The 15,618-nt window shown below is 41.4% G+C and overlaps 1 protein-coding gene across 5 annotated transcripts in view; it reads left to right on the forward strand.

Annotated features, from left to right (window-relative positions):
• MRTFA (myocardin related transcription factor A) overlaps positions 1–15,618 on the forward strand; it is a 95,978-nt gene that overhangs the window by 71,601 nt on the left and 8,759 nt on the right. For all 5 annotated transcript variants that reach the window (XM_054819283.1, XM_054819322.1, XM_054819313.1 and 2 more), the window contains 3 exons: positions 11,672–11,727; positions 13,461–13,536; positions 14,214–14,375. In XM_054819283.1, coding sequence (XP_054675258.1) covers positions 11,672–11,727; positions 13,461–13,536; positions 14,214–14,375 — 294 coding nt within the window. The remainder of the gene's footprint in view (positions 1–11,671; positions 11,728–13,460; positions 13,537–14,213; positions 14,376–15,618) is intronic.

The raw sequence follows: 15,618 nt of genomic DNA on the forward strand, positions 1-15,618 counted from the left end.
TGCAAATAGACAAGCTTTTTTGCTATTTGCATTTTTTGTAGCTATGCAGTGGTGATTTTCATCTTCTTGTCTTCATAAAATGCAAGCTACACAAAAACTGCTGTCTGTGCTGAACTCTTTGAACTCTGTCCTGCTGTAGAACAGTCAGATGCTGTCAGCTTTTACAGTGTCGAATTTAAAGGTTACAGCTATTGTAAGATTTTTTGGGGGGGAGCGCTAAACACTCAGCTTTCCACCTTTGAAAAGAACGTTTAAAACAGTAGCTAATGTGCATCTGGGTAGAAAGACATGTGGAAAGTATCTTCAACTAAAAGAGCAAAAATTTTTAGGGGAAAGGCATTTGGTAAATGTAACAATACTCCACTTCGCAAAATATCTTGTGCTTTTTCTGTTTTACAAGGTTTCAAGCTTCTCATGCCTATTGTTTTATCCATTGGGATTGTGATCTTCAGCTTCTGACTGCAAATACAAAATACAGGCAAGCATGCAAGGTTGTCATGTGGCACAATCCTGCAGGAAAGCTGTAGCTGTGACCATCAGATTCACCTAAGCAGGTGAAACAGATGATGATGATCATTTCTGGGAATGTATTTTGTGCTGCTCTATAGCAGTGCTTTGTGCATATCTGAAAGATGACACAGGCAGCCTTTGAAAAGGGCATCGTCTGGACTGACAGCTAGAAGGAGGCTGGCTGCGGTACAGGCAGTGGATTTCCAGGAACGTCTTTTTTGCTTTAATGTAGCTGATGTTTGCCAGTTTTTGTGCCCACATCCAACTACTCTGACTGCATGATTGCGTTCCAGGATGTGATATATGCAGAACGTGTGAATATACGTAGAATACAAAAAGGATGGAGTTTGTGCTGTTTTTCTAATATGACTTTTTTTACAGGCACTGAGGTGTTTCCATGCTATAGGTCTGCCTTACCAACACTCCGATGCAGTTTTCTGCTTTGATGTGCAGCCTGTTAGTTGCTTGAGCATATCGTTTAACACAAGATTTGTGAATCTTGTGTTGCTGGGTTTCAGACTCTCCTGAGGAGAGTGTATTTTATCTCTGGTCTACATGAGAGGAATGCACCATAGTTCAATTGCAACTGTCACACAGTTAGGAATGACTGTAATACAGCAGGCAGTCTAATGATTATAATCTCATTAGGCCTTTCATATCACTAGCTGCATTTTTTTTTTTAGACATAAGATTAATGGAGAAAACTTCATATTTGTTATAAAACTAAAATACAGTATTTGGTTTTTTTGGGGGGCTGTGAGACATTGCTTAGAATTAATCCTAGAGGAATTGCCATTTACTGGGGACACTTAGTGATTTAAGGGTACAGAACACATTTTATGCTTTGGCATATCAATGTTGATTATCACCTCAGCAAAGCTTGTAACTGATCTTCCACATCCAGCACAGCTACCATCACAAGAAAACAAGGATCTTTGAGGTATTGATTTCAGGAAGTGAAATGCTTGCCCCCTGTGAGTTTCAAAAATTAAACCATGTCTGTAGACTTTGAACACCTCAACCCCAAAATTTGGCCATATATCCACACTGGTGTTAGTGTAGGGTAGCTAAAAATTATATTGCTGCTTTAGCCTTTACCTGATAGTCTAACCACTTCTCAACTTTAAAAAAGTAATTTGGTTGATGAAAATTATGCGCTTCCAACTTCATTGCGTAGTTCTATATTTAATATTTTATTCATGTTTATATCTTCTTATTAAGCTGCCAGTTTTAAACCTGAAACTTGTCAATATAGTATATGGGGCAGTAGTTGAAGGAGACCTGTCCTTTCAGGATATAGGCAACTCCTGGTTCCTGTTACAAACAATAGCTACATCAGAACATACTAAATGTTGTCAAAACCAAAAGAAAACAAAAACCCCTAGCTTTTTTAATTGTTTAACTGTTAATTGTGAAATAGGAGCATCTTTTGATATATGTCAAAGAAAAGAGAGGCACTAAACTGTTGGAACATACACAGTTATCTACATGTGTAGTATTTTTTATGGAAGGAACCATTATGCAGTCATGCTGGTGACTTCAGGTGCGATTCTTAATGTCTCAACAATATTTTATCTTTTACGTAAAGGCTAGGATAGAAGATTAACTGCTATGCCTATGTGGAGTTGTACTGTTTCAGAAGTGTTGCAGTGTGGCTACGCAGTCGACATTTCAAGACTGTTATGTGTTATATTTGTACTGTGGATAAACCAATTGCTTTAACACCCTGAAAAAACTCTTCCTGCTTTACCCACCTCTGCTGTGTAACATGTTCCCATCATTCTCTCACTGCTTTACAGATCAGGTCTTTGTAGTGAAGTTCCCTACAGTTTTTGGAATATATATATATAGTAACAAAACAAAAATACAGATTTTTACTTCCCTGCCATCTAGTGTCTGCTATTCTGCCTATTGATGACTGCTTCACTTTCATACCTTTTTTCCACAAAACAAGCTGAAACTGTACTTTCATTTAAGATAAGGAGTTAAAAACAAATGTATGGACTGTAAATATCATTACTCCCAGACTTATTTAATAAAATGCCCAAACCTGTAAAGTCTTTAAGTTCTAAAAGTAATAACAGCTTTTTTTTAATATTCCGTTTAATCTCTGAAACCATGCTGTTTCCTGGTTCCTTGTGTACAGAATGGAACCTCAAATATAGAGGCTGCAGCGAGACTTTTGATATACTCAGTGTCATGCTCTGAGATTAAGGCTGGAACACTAAGCAGGTATTGTAAAACAAACAAAAGCTGTAGAAGACACTTGCAGCTGTATTTCGGTTTGTGGCATGTAGCACAGAAATCTGTAACTGGTTTTATTTTAATTTGATCATCTACCTGTAACTTGTATCCCAGGAATTGTTTGCTGGTTCTTTGACTTTGATCTCTTCTCTTGAAGCACAATTTCAAAGCCTTGAGGCTTTGTGTGGAGAAGGAGTCCATGCATTTAAGCAAAGAGCCTCATTGTCAGGGGCCTAATAACTGCACCTGGTTTGTTTATATTTTTAGATAGCTGTCTGTGTTTGTTTTCCATGTGTTTATATCATTGGTGATTAATAAGACATGGTCAGAGTAGGAAAGTTCATTGTGTTAGTAATGGAAATATGCTGTTGCCCTTTCTGAAGTTGTAGAAAGAAAGGCCGTGCTCAGGGGTTTGATAGGCTGCGTCTAGTCCTTGATCCCTGCAATGATAAAAGATTTAACTCTGCTGGTTGTAAGAGAAACATCATAATTCAGGGGAGTAAAATCTGGTATGTAATACAGCATTTTTTCCCCTCATGTTCCCACAGTTGTCTTGGGTTCATTCTTAGTCGTTGGCTGGGAATGGTCTCTCCTTTTTCTTCTCAGGGCCCCACACCTTCTGCAGTCTGGGCACTCTGTAAAGTTGTCAGAAGCGTTTGCAAAGGGGCAATTTATCCATCCAAGAAGCAGGCATGAAGTCTAGCCTAGGAATGCATGGATCAAAGGGTTCCTGGTAGTATCTCCCTTTTCCTCATCAGTTTGGAGACAACATAATCCTAATTGTAATTAAGCTTTCTTTTATCGTTTTTATTTTTCAGTTCAGGATTTAGGTAACGTTTTTTGAATTGCAAGAGTTAATGGGGATGGACGGAGTGGGTTATACATTATCTGTATTTGCTGTAAATGTTCTTTGACACAAAGCTGTAGCCATAGTCACCCATAGATCTGATAAGTCACTATGGGTGACAGTTTCCATTTTGCTCCTATAGAGGGTGAATCTTCTGAGAAATTACACATATCTGTTAGAGTTTAAATTAACTCAGTGTTGGACCTTGAAAAATCTTAGTCCTTTCTGTCGATAATTTTGCATGTTTGCTGTGACAAACCTCCACTTCAAGCTTTTCACATGGTTAAAACTAATGAAAATCTTACACTTCAGCTGGATCGTAAAGGAGATACCGCTGTAATAAAGTTACTGACAGTTTTGATGAGTTGCGGACGTGGGCTCTGGAGAGGTGCTTGGTTCAGGTGTTGGAAAGAGCTCAGCTGATGTGTGGCTCCATGGTGAGCTGAGCTGAGCTGAGCCAGGGTACCACAGTCGCACCTGTATGGATGCTCGTGCAACCAGGGCAAGCCGAGTTCAGGGAGATGGAAAGTGGCTTTTTTTTGGGAACGACAGCTCTGTGAGCCAGTATGCTGTGCAGGCTCATGAGTGTTGATGCAGGAAAAGGGGTGGCTCTATGAGGTAGAGTGTCAGGGCTTCTTCAGCTCTGGCTTCCGCAACAGCCTGAGACTCACCAAACAATCTAGCTAACAGGACCTTTATTTGCCCACTGTCTTCTCTGCTGTATCTCTATTGATTGGAATAGCTGGGTAACTGGGAAGAATCTATGAAGCCGTAGCACTATAACTGCAACGCCATGCTTTGGCCGTGCTGGCAACAGTAACAGCATGAGGAAGAACCTTTCTCCAGCCTTTCTTCAGTTTGAGACTAGAAACACTCTTAATTCTTCAATAACGATGACATTGTGGTTGAAAGGTGTCACTGAAGGGCAAAGCTACATTTATTTGGGTGCCAGAGATGTGTTTCTCACCTTCATAAAAATATTTGGATTTGTTTTTAGGTCAATCTTAATTTTGAATTTTTTAATTTTATATATTTGGGGGTTTGAATAATCATAGTTAACTAGTTGTGGCTTCTTTTCTTATCCTTAACTTGATACTCAGATCTTAGCCTTAATCCAAGGGCTCTTACCCATGCCAGGGGTATGAAATCACCTAGAATTCTCAAGTATGATCAGGTCTATGTACCGGATGTGAAGCTCCCTGGAGCTGTGTAAGGAGAAAAGGGTGCTGATGGACATCTCTCTTCTATCACCTGTGTATTCCCCCACCCCCTTTTCATATTTCCACAGCATACTACTCTTTGATACTGTCCCACTAGCAAGATGATAGGTCCTTCTGTGCATGTGACCCAGTTTTGGAATACTTTTTTCTTCCGTGCTATCAGAAATGATTTTTGGAAGTGAGGTGAAGATGAAAGGAGGAAGAAGGTGCCAACTGTTTTGATCTGTGGTTCAAGTTTTGGGCCTCTTACCAAATGCTAGACACCAAATGCTATGGGATGGGAGCCCCACCCTGAACTGACAGAGGAAGTCATCGAGCCTATTTGCAGCACTTTTATCTCATCTTTTTATGAAAACATAGTAAACAAGAGAGAGAAACTAGAATTTGGTTGAGAGCAGAGCTGAATAGCTGCAGTAGAAGGCCTTCTGCCTTTCTGAATTAACTCAGCATGTCTGAGGCTGGGTTTGGACATGACACGAGCTTCTCTTTGTCATAGCAAAGGAAAATTTTACCTTTCCTTCAGGAACCGATCTAACCGAACAGCAAAATACTTGATTTAGTAGTCTTTGTACAAACGTTGCATGTTGTCTGACCAACTGATTGGCAGTTCAAATATCACCTTGTTGTCTATGATGAGCTAGATACCGTGGCAAAGGAAAGCTCATGTGCTGTCTCTCTCCTGTCAGCCTACACATCTGCTAGCCCCCAGTAGTGATCTTCCCAATTGCAGAAGGTTTTGCAGCCCCTCCTCCCCCCTACCCCAGACACTTGAGCTATGAGGGCCTGTGAAGACCCTTTTGCCTTTCTTTCTTCCTTCCCTTTATTTGGTTCCTTGCAAACGTTAGTGTCTCCTGTCATCCGCATAAGCAAATGCAGGGTGTACAGATATTTTGACCTCTTTCTCTCAGCAGTTGGGTCAGTTCTCTTCCCCTGCTATGTTTCGTTCTTAGAGTGACTGAATTTGGTTCTGATTCCACTTATTTCTCACACTAGGTAACAGGAACTTAAAGATCTGCATATGAGTATCCTTGAAAGCTTTGCAAGGCTAAAATTTGCTTTTATACACTGCAGGATAAACCCTGAATAGAAATGCTTGAACCATTTTGCCCAGCTTTTTGTCTCTGCTGTTATATTGGAGATTTGGGGTTGATTCCTAGGCCTTGATTCAGTCTGTTTATAGCAGCACCTGTTTGATCCTTTGCAGCACTATCTCCCTTCACTCACCCATTGCCGTCTTCAAAATGTGGCTTGGACTGAAGAAACACTGAACTCGTGCATTGCAGTTTTGGACCCTGTTCCATAGGAATTAATTCATTGCTTTGAAGCAAAGATTAGCAACTTCCATATCTGTGCTTTGTATGGAAAGGTGTGCATCATTGTAGATGGTCCTGTGTGCTGCTGCTTAGCTTTGGGGGGTCAGATGGAAGGTCAGTAGTTTCAATGTATAGTTGTAAACATTTTTGAAACAGGGCGGAGGCACAGAACAGTTGCATCATTGATCTCCAGGGAGATTTCTCATGGTAGCTAAGGGTGTGACCACAAAGATACTAATGCTTCAGGAATTCTGGTGATGAAGCATCAAAATGGTCCACAAAAAGTAGTAGAGAGACAAAAAACTGGGATGTATGTGGTGGGAATTTCATGAGATCCTTGCTAGCCAGCCCATCTGTGGTACGAAAATCATGTCCTGCTGTCAAGTCATCTAAAGGTGAGGGGTAAAGCTCACCCTTCTAGCAGTAGATGCTGCAAATCACCAGATGGTTGTCTGAGTGGGACAAAAGTATGTACAACTCAGTGAGGGGCACCTGCCGGACTGTGTTGTCCCAAACCCTGTTGGTGATGCTATTGTCCCTTCTATCACTAAGCCATTTTTAGTGCTTATTCGGCCATTTGTAACATCAGGCTGTTTTTGGAAAGTGGATGGGACAATCTGAAGACACAGGGGCCGTGGTTCAGCAACACAGGGGCTCCTGCTGCAGCACTGGCCTTAAACCCAGCCTCTCGTTTCTGACTTTGTCTGGCAGAGCAGTTTTTGCTTAGTTTTGCTGATGCTATTATTTGTGGAGCCGTGCTGTAAACCAGCATACCAATCCAGGTTAAAATAACTCTTTCAAAACAACTGTGATCTGAGTCCACAAATGGTTTTGTCAGCATAACTGAGGGCTAACATGCTTTGTCCCAGCCGTAGGTACAGGAACGAGAGCAGAAAGTGTAACGGCAGTTTATTGACAATGAAAACAACACGAATAGATCATGTAGAAACAAAATCAGGACGGCAGACAAAAGGTATACCTAACTGAAATCGGGCATTGCAGAAGTTACTTCTGCATTCTCAACTATTTCAGTAGAAGAGAAGTATAAAGGAAATTTTTTCTGCAACAACGGAAAACAAAAATTCTCAACAGCTAATACTACTGTTGTAGTTTGGCAAGTTTGGTTTTTCTCTCTGGGAGCACTCTATTCTCATCAGGGCTCACCCAAAGTTTTGCTGGCAAAGCTAGCAAAGCTGGCCACGCAGTTAGCTAGTTCAAAGATTCGAACTGAGTTAATTAGTACTTCTTGTTGGGGAGGAACAAGTGCCATGGGGAGGTGCTGGAGTTTCTTTATGGTGACAGTTCCCTAGTGCAGCTCCCTGTCCAGTACTAGTACAGTTGGAGCATCAACGGCAAGGCGGAAACGTGTGGGACATGGGGGAGGGGGAAAAAGAGGTCATTACTTAAGCTGGACCTACCACCAGACTAAATATTTGTTGAACTGCCTCCCCAGGAAGTCAGGGTGTTAAATGTCTTTTTGCACTTCTTGGGTTTAGTAAGGTGCTTGACACGGGCTCGCCTGACATTTTTGTAAGCAAGCTGGGACAACTCGAAGCTGTGTATACAACTGGTCAGAGGAAAGTATTGGAGTAAAGGCTTGGTGTGAGGCTGGGAGGATGTGTTGAGCAGGACTTTTGGGTGGGGATGGGAGGGAGAAGGTCACTGTCTGATACTATTCAGTGTTTTGATGTAAACAAGGGAACACTGCACATATTTATTAAGCTTGCAGGTCCGTAGGTTGAGAGGACAGGATTGGGACTCACAATATTTGGAGAAGCTGAGAAGTACAGGACAAAACCAAAGACAAATGCAGAGTTTCTACATTTTGGTATGTCTAGTCAATGACATGGATTGAGGATGGAGAACGGCTGGCTAGATAGCAGCTCTGCAGAAGAGGATTGGAGACCGTTCATAGTTTGAGAGGGAAGCACAAGTGAACATGTTATGCATTTTATGTACACAAAAAAGGCAAACTGGCTGGGATGTATAACTGTGAAGTGTTATTTCATAATCGTTTAGCTCTACAAAAGCAGATAAAGCCTAGGCTAGAATATGCACCCAATTTTGGACACTATACTTCAAGAAAAATGCAGATCAAATGGAGGGAGTCCAAAAGAGAGTAAACAAGCAAAGGTCTGGGAAATGTTATCTATTAGGCAAAGTGAAACAACTGGCTTTGATAATTTTATATAACAGAAGACTGTAGGAAAACCAAAGTTTTCAAATATATAAGGATAGATGCAAAGAGGAAGAGAATAAATTGTTCTCTGTAGTGATTGCAGATAAGGCAGGGAATAATGAATATAAATTGTAGGAAGGGAAATGTAAGTTAGACAGTCAGGTTTTTAAATAGTAAGGACATCTACGCACTGGGATAATTTCTCTACAAGAATATTGCATTTTGTCATGAGAGGTCTTCAAGAACGGGTTAGACAAAATACTGTAAGGAATACTTTAGTATATTTTATCCAGCCTGAGCACTCAGAAAGCATTAGGTGATTGGAGCTTCTTCATCCCTATTTTCTGCTGCTTCAGGTACCAAGGGCTGTGGGCATGAATCCTGTGTCACTGATAGAAGTGCTGCCCCATGCCTATCTGGTTACCACGGCTTCTGCTCCACCAGCTAAGCCACTGATTTGCATTCACCATCAGACTGAGCCAGAATAGCTGAAATGGCTGAGAACAGTAGAGCTTTGTCAATATGGGTAATTTTGAGTGGAATGGATAAAGCGGCACTCAGGTGAGCAAGCCAGAAGGGTACGAGGGCAGGAATAGTTTTGCAGGGATCAGTGCCAAGTAGCCGGGAAGGGCAGTGGTAGGAGCTGGAAAAGGGGCATATCTGTATTGTGGGTCTCCTGTAGAGCTTACCCAGAGCCTTACCGCTTCAGAGTTCTTCATAGTTTTGGTTTTGTTTTTCTTTCCGTTTGCTATAGTAAACAGAGTTGCTCCACAGCTCTAGCTGTGTGGTCATTTCAAAGCCAGAAGAATGTGCATGGCTTCGTTAACTTCGAATGGAGTATGATTTTACAATTGACACCTTCTTCTGACATGTCAGCCCCATCCTAGATTGCTGAGGGAAGCAGTGAAAGGTTTGTGCCCTCTTGACATTTTCAGAGGTCAAATATGAAGTCCTCTGTCATGCTGCCAGCCCAGAGAACTACAACCCAGTACTTGTTTCCAGAGGACTAGTCATGAGAGACTGAAATTGTTCTTCACAAGATTCTTCCTGTAGCAGTTTTACATTACTTACTATTTAATATGTATGTGTTCTGGGGGAGGGTTTTTCTTGCTATTTGCTCATTCTTCTTGCTTTGTTCTTCTGTATGCAAGAATTTTCCTGGACTACCTGTGACATCAGCTGAACTCCTGCAGTTGACTTCCCTGACCATTTGCTGTGGTCCGGGAAATGTCACTTAAAGTTCATGTGCTGCCTCTTACTGATAGCAGAGGTAGGCAGGAAGGGGAGAGTAAAGAATTACTGCCGTGCCTGCACATTCCGGTGGTAGAGAGCTATGGAATACTCAAGATGCGGCCTGCTTCGCTTGTCTCCAGGGTACAATTTTATACCAATTTATATATTGCATGGTATCTTTGCCAAGGTGTACTTGAACTTTTATTTCACTTTTCTGTGGTATGCATACAATGAAAGAAATGTGTGCTTATGTTGAAGCATGTGTATATTCACAAGCAGTTCGTGCGGCTTGAAAAGAGTATTTCCCAATGTTATATGTTGCTTGCTCTTCATCGAAGTGTGATGGTCAGACTGCCCAGGAGATGATGTCTCAGCTAGCCAGTGAAGTTTTTTGTATTATTTTTGCAGTTATTGCAAAACCATATCTCTATGCTTACTTTGGTTTATCCCAAAGTGCAATCAGTGCACTCCCATTTCACAGCTTGCATAACATTCTCTGGTGTTTTCTCTCCATAACCAGATTGTACAAAACTATCTTTAATCTAAACAGGAACTATTAGCCCCATCATTGTAGGGGTCTGTATGCTCACATGTTATGGTTAGTTTTCAATTATTGTTAATTTATTCTACAAATTATTCTTCATTCACTTCTGTAGTCTGAATCCCATCTATGATGCCCTGGTGCGTTCAGAATTCCTGGTATATGGTCTAAGTTCTACTTTTTGCCCCACTGATGTGAGAGACTGTCTATATTTTGCAGAACTTGTGTCTGTCTTAACACTTTTTCTTTGGCTACTCCATTTTGTTCTGTAGGAAAGAGTTTAGAAGTCTATACATGCATTAGAAGTAGTTTCTTACATTGCATTTATGCAAGGGCTTTTATTTTTTAATAGTCTTTTGAGATTTGATTATGAAGTTACATTTGAGAAATATTTAATCATTGGTCTTAAGTGACAAATAATACAAGTAGACTATATTTCATAGGACCTAGATGCAATACTTTGGAGTTACTAACTGTACAAGTTTAGATTTCTGTGTTGAAAAGATTAAAGCTGAAATTTTCTAACTGCTGTTTGATGGTAATTTAGAAACTTCACCAGGCAGTTTTAGATTTGAGTATTTCAGAAATATGAAAAGAAATTATTATGTTCCCTTCAGCTAGTTCTGAATACAAACCACAATGTGATTGTTTTAAAAAACAAGCTACTTGCGGATTTGAGAAAACTGTGAGGAGCTAGCGACACCATTGTCATCCTCTTTCTCTGGTTTTACTGTGGGACGTGAGCTTTGTGTGCTCCAGAGGAGCCAGGCAGAGTGAGAGATTCCTCCAGGGTTAGTACGGTCCTGGACAGCAGAGGATCAGTTTCTTAAAACATGATCCATTTTGGCTCTGGCTTTTTTACTGGGCCTGAGGGGACAAGGAGGTCTGCTATATGGAGAGCTGCTCTTAATTCCTCAAGTCTTGGTTTTCTGTCAACAGACAGATGTACTTTCCTGTCCAAGTGTTTCTGTTCTCACGATAGTTTCTGGATATATATATATATTTTGCATGGAGCAATATATATATATGTTCTGTGGACCTGCAGAATTTGCAACCAGCCCTTGCATGTACACAAAACACAGGTGCGGATTAAGTAAAGACTTGCAGCTTCCTTTGACATTAAAAGGTAGTAAAGAGGATTTACAGCTGATTAGGATCCTCCCCATCTTTCCAACCATTTCACCTATATCTTCAATGTTTCAGTGCCATTCCCTTACTTAAAGGTCCTGGATATCTTACTCTGTGTTGAAGCTTGTAAAAGACATTTGTTGGGGGGGCTGGTTTTGACTCATGTTCTTGGACCCAGCTTTGCGAACAGTGGTTAATTCGACTAGGAGTGTACCCATATTAGTCTCTTCAGCGGCCCACAAAAAGTCCAGGTCAGTTCCTGTAGCTCCTGTGCTGTCAAATGGAGTATGTCAATTCACGTTGCTTTATACTAGCTGGAGATCTGGTCCAGTATGTTGAAAGATGCAGGAGGCAGTTGCTGTGGTGTATTTGTTAACTTCGTTGGCCTGAAGGGATACGCAGTGAGAGAAACTGCCATTATTCTAATTCATTCTCTAAATGTTTTCCTCTCAACAGCTCTGAAAAGTCCAGCTGCATTTCATGAACAAAGAAGGAGTTTGGAGCGGGCCAGGGTAAGATGTAATATTGTCTTTAATGTTTTGGGGAAGTCAGAGGTAGTGTGTTTTATGTTTTGGGCATACTGTAGCTGTTAATGAGATGCAGAAGGGAATTGTTCATATTCTGGACATAATACAGCAGTATGTAGTGAGAGATGTATTGGATGGGATGTTCTTTAGTGTTTAAGGCCAGGTTGGATGGGGCTTTGGGCTACCTGGTCTAGTGGAAGGTGTCCCTGCCTGTAACAGGGGGGTTGGAACTAGATGATCTTTGAGGTCCCTTCCAACCCAAACCATTCTATGAGTCTATGATTCTTTAGCTTCTATGTGGTGGCGGTTAACCCTCAGTGAACTAGTTGTGCCTAAAAACCACGGTAAATGGTGCCTGGATTTCCCCTGGAGTCTTCTTTCTGGAAGTCACTGATATTCTTCTTCCCTACTGTCCATATATTTTACATTTTTATTTTTATGGTGTCTGTTTTGTCCTTAAAGGCTTCTATCATGTGGAGCTCAATTCCATCTTCGAGGAAGGTGTATGGTTTCTCTGTTACCTGCACGTGCTATTGTTTATCTAGGACATTAGAAATGAAAAAATTAATAGAGAGGATCCCCCCCAAAAATCTTGTAATGCTGAAATCATACAGACTTCTGGCTCTATAAAAAGAGGAAGCCAGACGTCACGCTTCATGTGGCACCTTTGCTAACTGGGGGGTTTCTTGATGATTTCTGTTCCTCAAAAGGCCTCTGGGGATATTTTTTTTCTGATTAGCCTACAGGGTAATACAACCTCTTATGACTGCTGGGCTAAGTTTTGTTGTAAAAGTGAAATCAACATAAGTAAAAAAATAACAGCTGTGATTACAAGCTGTAAGGGAGTGTTAGCACTTTAAACTGTGGAAAGATTGGTACAGTCGACTTTGCATTAAGACCAGTGTCCCAAAGGCGTTTGCTTCTTCCTCCTCTTTTTTCCTAAAACCTTCTTATTAAGTTAATATTTTGGTGTGGGCAATTGAGCAAGTATAGTGCAACTTTCCGATTAATATTTATTTTCTCCTGATGGCCCATCCTGATGGCCAGCACTTACCAGTCCATTACCCACTGCTTGCAGATACCCATTCCTGAGCTGTGTAAAGGGTAACATGCTCAGCCCAGACAGAATCATCTCTGTACATTGCTCTGTGGTGCATTCTCCAAAGACAAAAGCTAAAAGCAGGTCTGGAAATGAAATGAGTCTTGTCATAGCATTTAGGTTCTGCCTGCCAAGGGGCTGCATGGGGCCTGTAGCTTAATAAATAACATATCTTTAAACAAAAAAAGGAGTATGCCCAAAGAACAAGGCAGCCCTGAATGGCAACAGTATATGAAAGTATTTGCTGTGAACAATGGAACTGGTGCATTTATCTTGAATGTAAAAAGAAATGTCTTTAATTCCACCCTGACACAAGTTAGTGGTGTTGCATAAAGGGGGAAAAGAGGGCTTCAGCTCATGAGGAAGTCCTTTCCAGTTTTTGTTCTGTGGGGCAGCAGTGCAGTTAGACTGAGGCGATTACAGTAGAAGGTCACCTTTAGAATAAGCTCATTCTCTGGGTACTCTGGGGCAGAAGATATGCCCCTTCTCTGTTCTGTGTTTATTTAGATCTCAGTAACAACTAAACATGGTTGTTTCTCTTGTTCGTGCTGTCCAAGATAACCTCACTCCTGTGTCTGATCAACTAAAATTGGTTCTTGCTTGTCTATTTTTGCTGCAGACAGAGGACTATCTGAAACGGAAAATCCGGTCCCGGCCAGAGAGATCAGAGCTGGTTAGGATGCACATTCTGGAAGGTATGACATGTTCTAAACAGGAAGACATCAACCATAAACTTTATCTTAATTACATATTTAACAGCTTTCTATTTTGCCTCTGACTCCCAAGTCTTTCTTGCATTTGGGAGTGGGCAGAAGATCGTGCCTGTTGCATGATTTCTTGGGAGGGATTCAACTCTGCTTGCATGGAGATTCTCAGAAGAATCTGTTAGGTGAATTCAAATTGTGCAGTTTTATGTAGCTGAGCAACAATGAAATAGAATGACCATGGATTGCTCTTCTACTGAGGGAAGACACCGTAAAATATCCAAGAGGGAGTTAAGCAGATTTGATCTAATTAGTAAGCACCTCAGTTTCAGAGAGGGACTGCTATGCTGCTGCTGAGCACCACATCTTTGGACACAACTGAAAGGGAAAAGATGAATGAGAATTGGGTGACATCAGTTTGAGAACAATGAAGTTGTCCTATTCTAGAGTCACAAGGACTACCGTAGTTATCTTTATAACTTAAATATACATAATGTCTATAATATCTTTATAGTGCATAGTTATCTATTGGTATCTGCGACTATTTTTCTGTACAGTTATTTACTGTTATCCACAGTTACCTTTCTGAATAGAAGTAAAATACTGCTAAAGCGCATAGGTTGTTCATTGCTGGATTGATGCCATTTTATTTACTTTCCCCCGAACAGAGACCTCAGCTGAACCCTCCTTGCAGGCTAAGCAGCTGAAGCTAAAGCGAGCCAGACTGGCAGATGACCTCAATGAGAAGATAGCGCAGAGGCCAGGTCCCATGGAGCTGGTGGAGAAGAACATCTTGCCTGTGGAATCGAGCCTGAAGGAAGCCATTATCGGTAAGGCCAGAGGAGGATCTATGTTGAGGGCATTTCCCACAGGTCACTGTGACTTCCTGTCAATTCACCTGCCTGTCTAACAGAGTGCAATCCCGTGGTTGGTCTTGTTTTCCTGTCTCAGAATCACAGGCTTTCAGCCTGAAAAGGGTTCTGAAAAATAGAACTCCCTCTGGTCCAGATGGTGCTACAGAGACATTAAGTTATAGGGAGTCTGGACATCCCAGAATAACGTGAATGCAATTGCATACCGTAAAGGCTTGAAAGACTGTTAAAGATTGCATTCCCTAGATTCTCTCCTTAAAAATCCCTCTCTCGGTATAACATGTCAGCAACCTTGGTCAGGGAGAACCCCCTGACTAACTCAGATCAGGGTGAGGAGACAGAATATAAACAGGTGTGATGAAACAAAAGCTGTCTGTGAACTTGAAAACTTCAGAGGGTTCAACCCCTTTAAAAATAAACCAGAACAGATGTAAATCATGCCAGTGCCATTCCAAGGGCTGAAAGGAATGCTGAGGAATAGCCTTCCCACTGCCTCAGCAGTGCTCTTTCCCGTCTCCCCAGACTGAGCGGTCTGTGTGCGTCTGTGGTTATTCATCCCCTTGAACACGCACAGCTACTTTAAAGACAAATGGGACACAACTGTGAGCAAAACAGAATACTTTTCATGAAAAGGAAAAGGACATTGCTGTGGGAGAGCCTGGCTTCACTGTTGCACAAGAAGTGGTTGAGGAAGAGAAAGAGTGAACTTGTGAACTGGAGCATTAGAGATGTGGCTTCCTTCTGACTGAGCAAAGTACATCTCTCTGGATTTCTGTTGTTTTTACATTAGCTGCAAATTGTACACTCACCTGAATTTATCTCCTGGACATGTAGACAGACAGAAATGCTAATAGCAGTCAGGGCCACCACCTAATCCATAGCCCTTGTTGTTTGTAAGACTAGAGGACAATTTGGGATTGTGTCTTGAAGAGGGATTCTACCTTCCACCACAGAGGATGAACACCAAAGAACCCGTGACTCAACCTTACACTGTCTAACCTTCTTCTTCTTTGGGGCCAGAAGATGATCAAACAAGCCATGCCACAGATCTGGGTTTGGGCAGAGTTAAGTAGCTCCTGTTATACTTCCTGGTCTTGTTTGGGTAAGAAACAAGGGAAATGGTTCACCCCAGTCTGCATCATTTTATTCTACTGATAGCAGAGATGAATGTAAACACTTAAAACTGATCCAGTTTGGGCTC

The sequence above is a fragment of the Grus americana genome, chromosome 1, assembly GCF_028858705.1.
Source record: "Grus americana isolate bGruAme1 chromosome 1, bGruAme1.mat, whole genome shotgun sequence".
Classification (NCBI taxonomy): Eukaryota; Metazoa; Chordata; class Aves; order Gruiformes; family Gruidae; genus Grus; species Grus americana.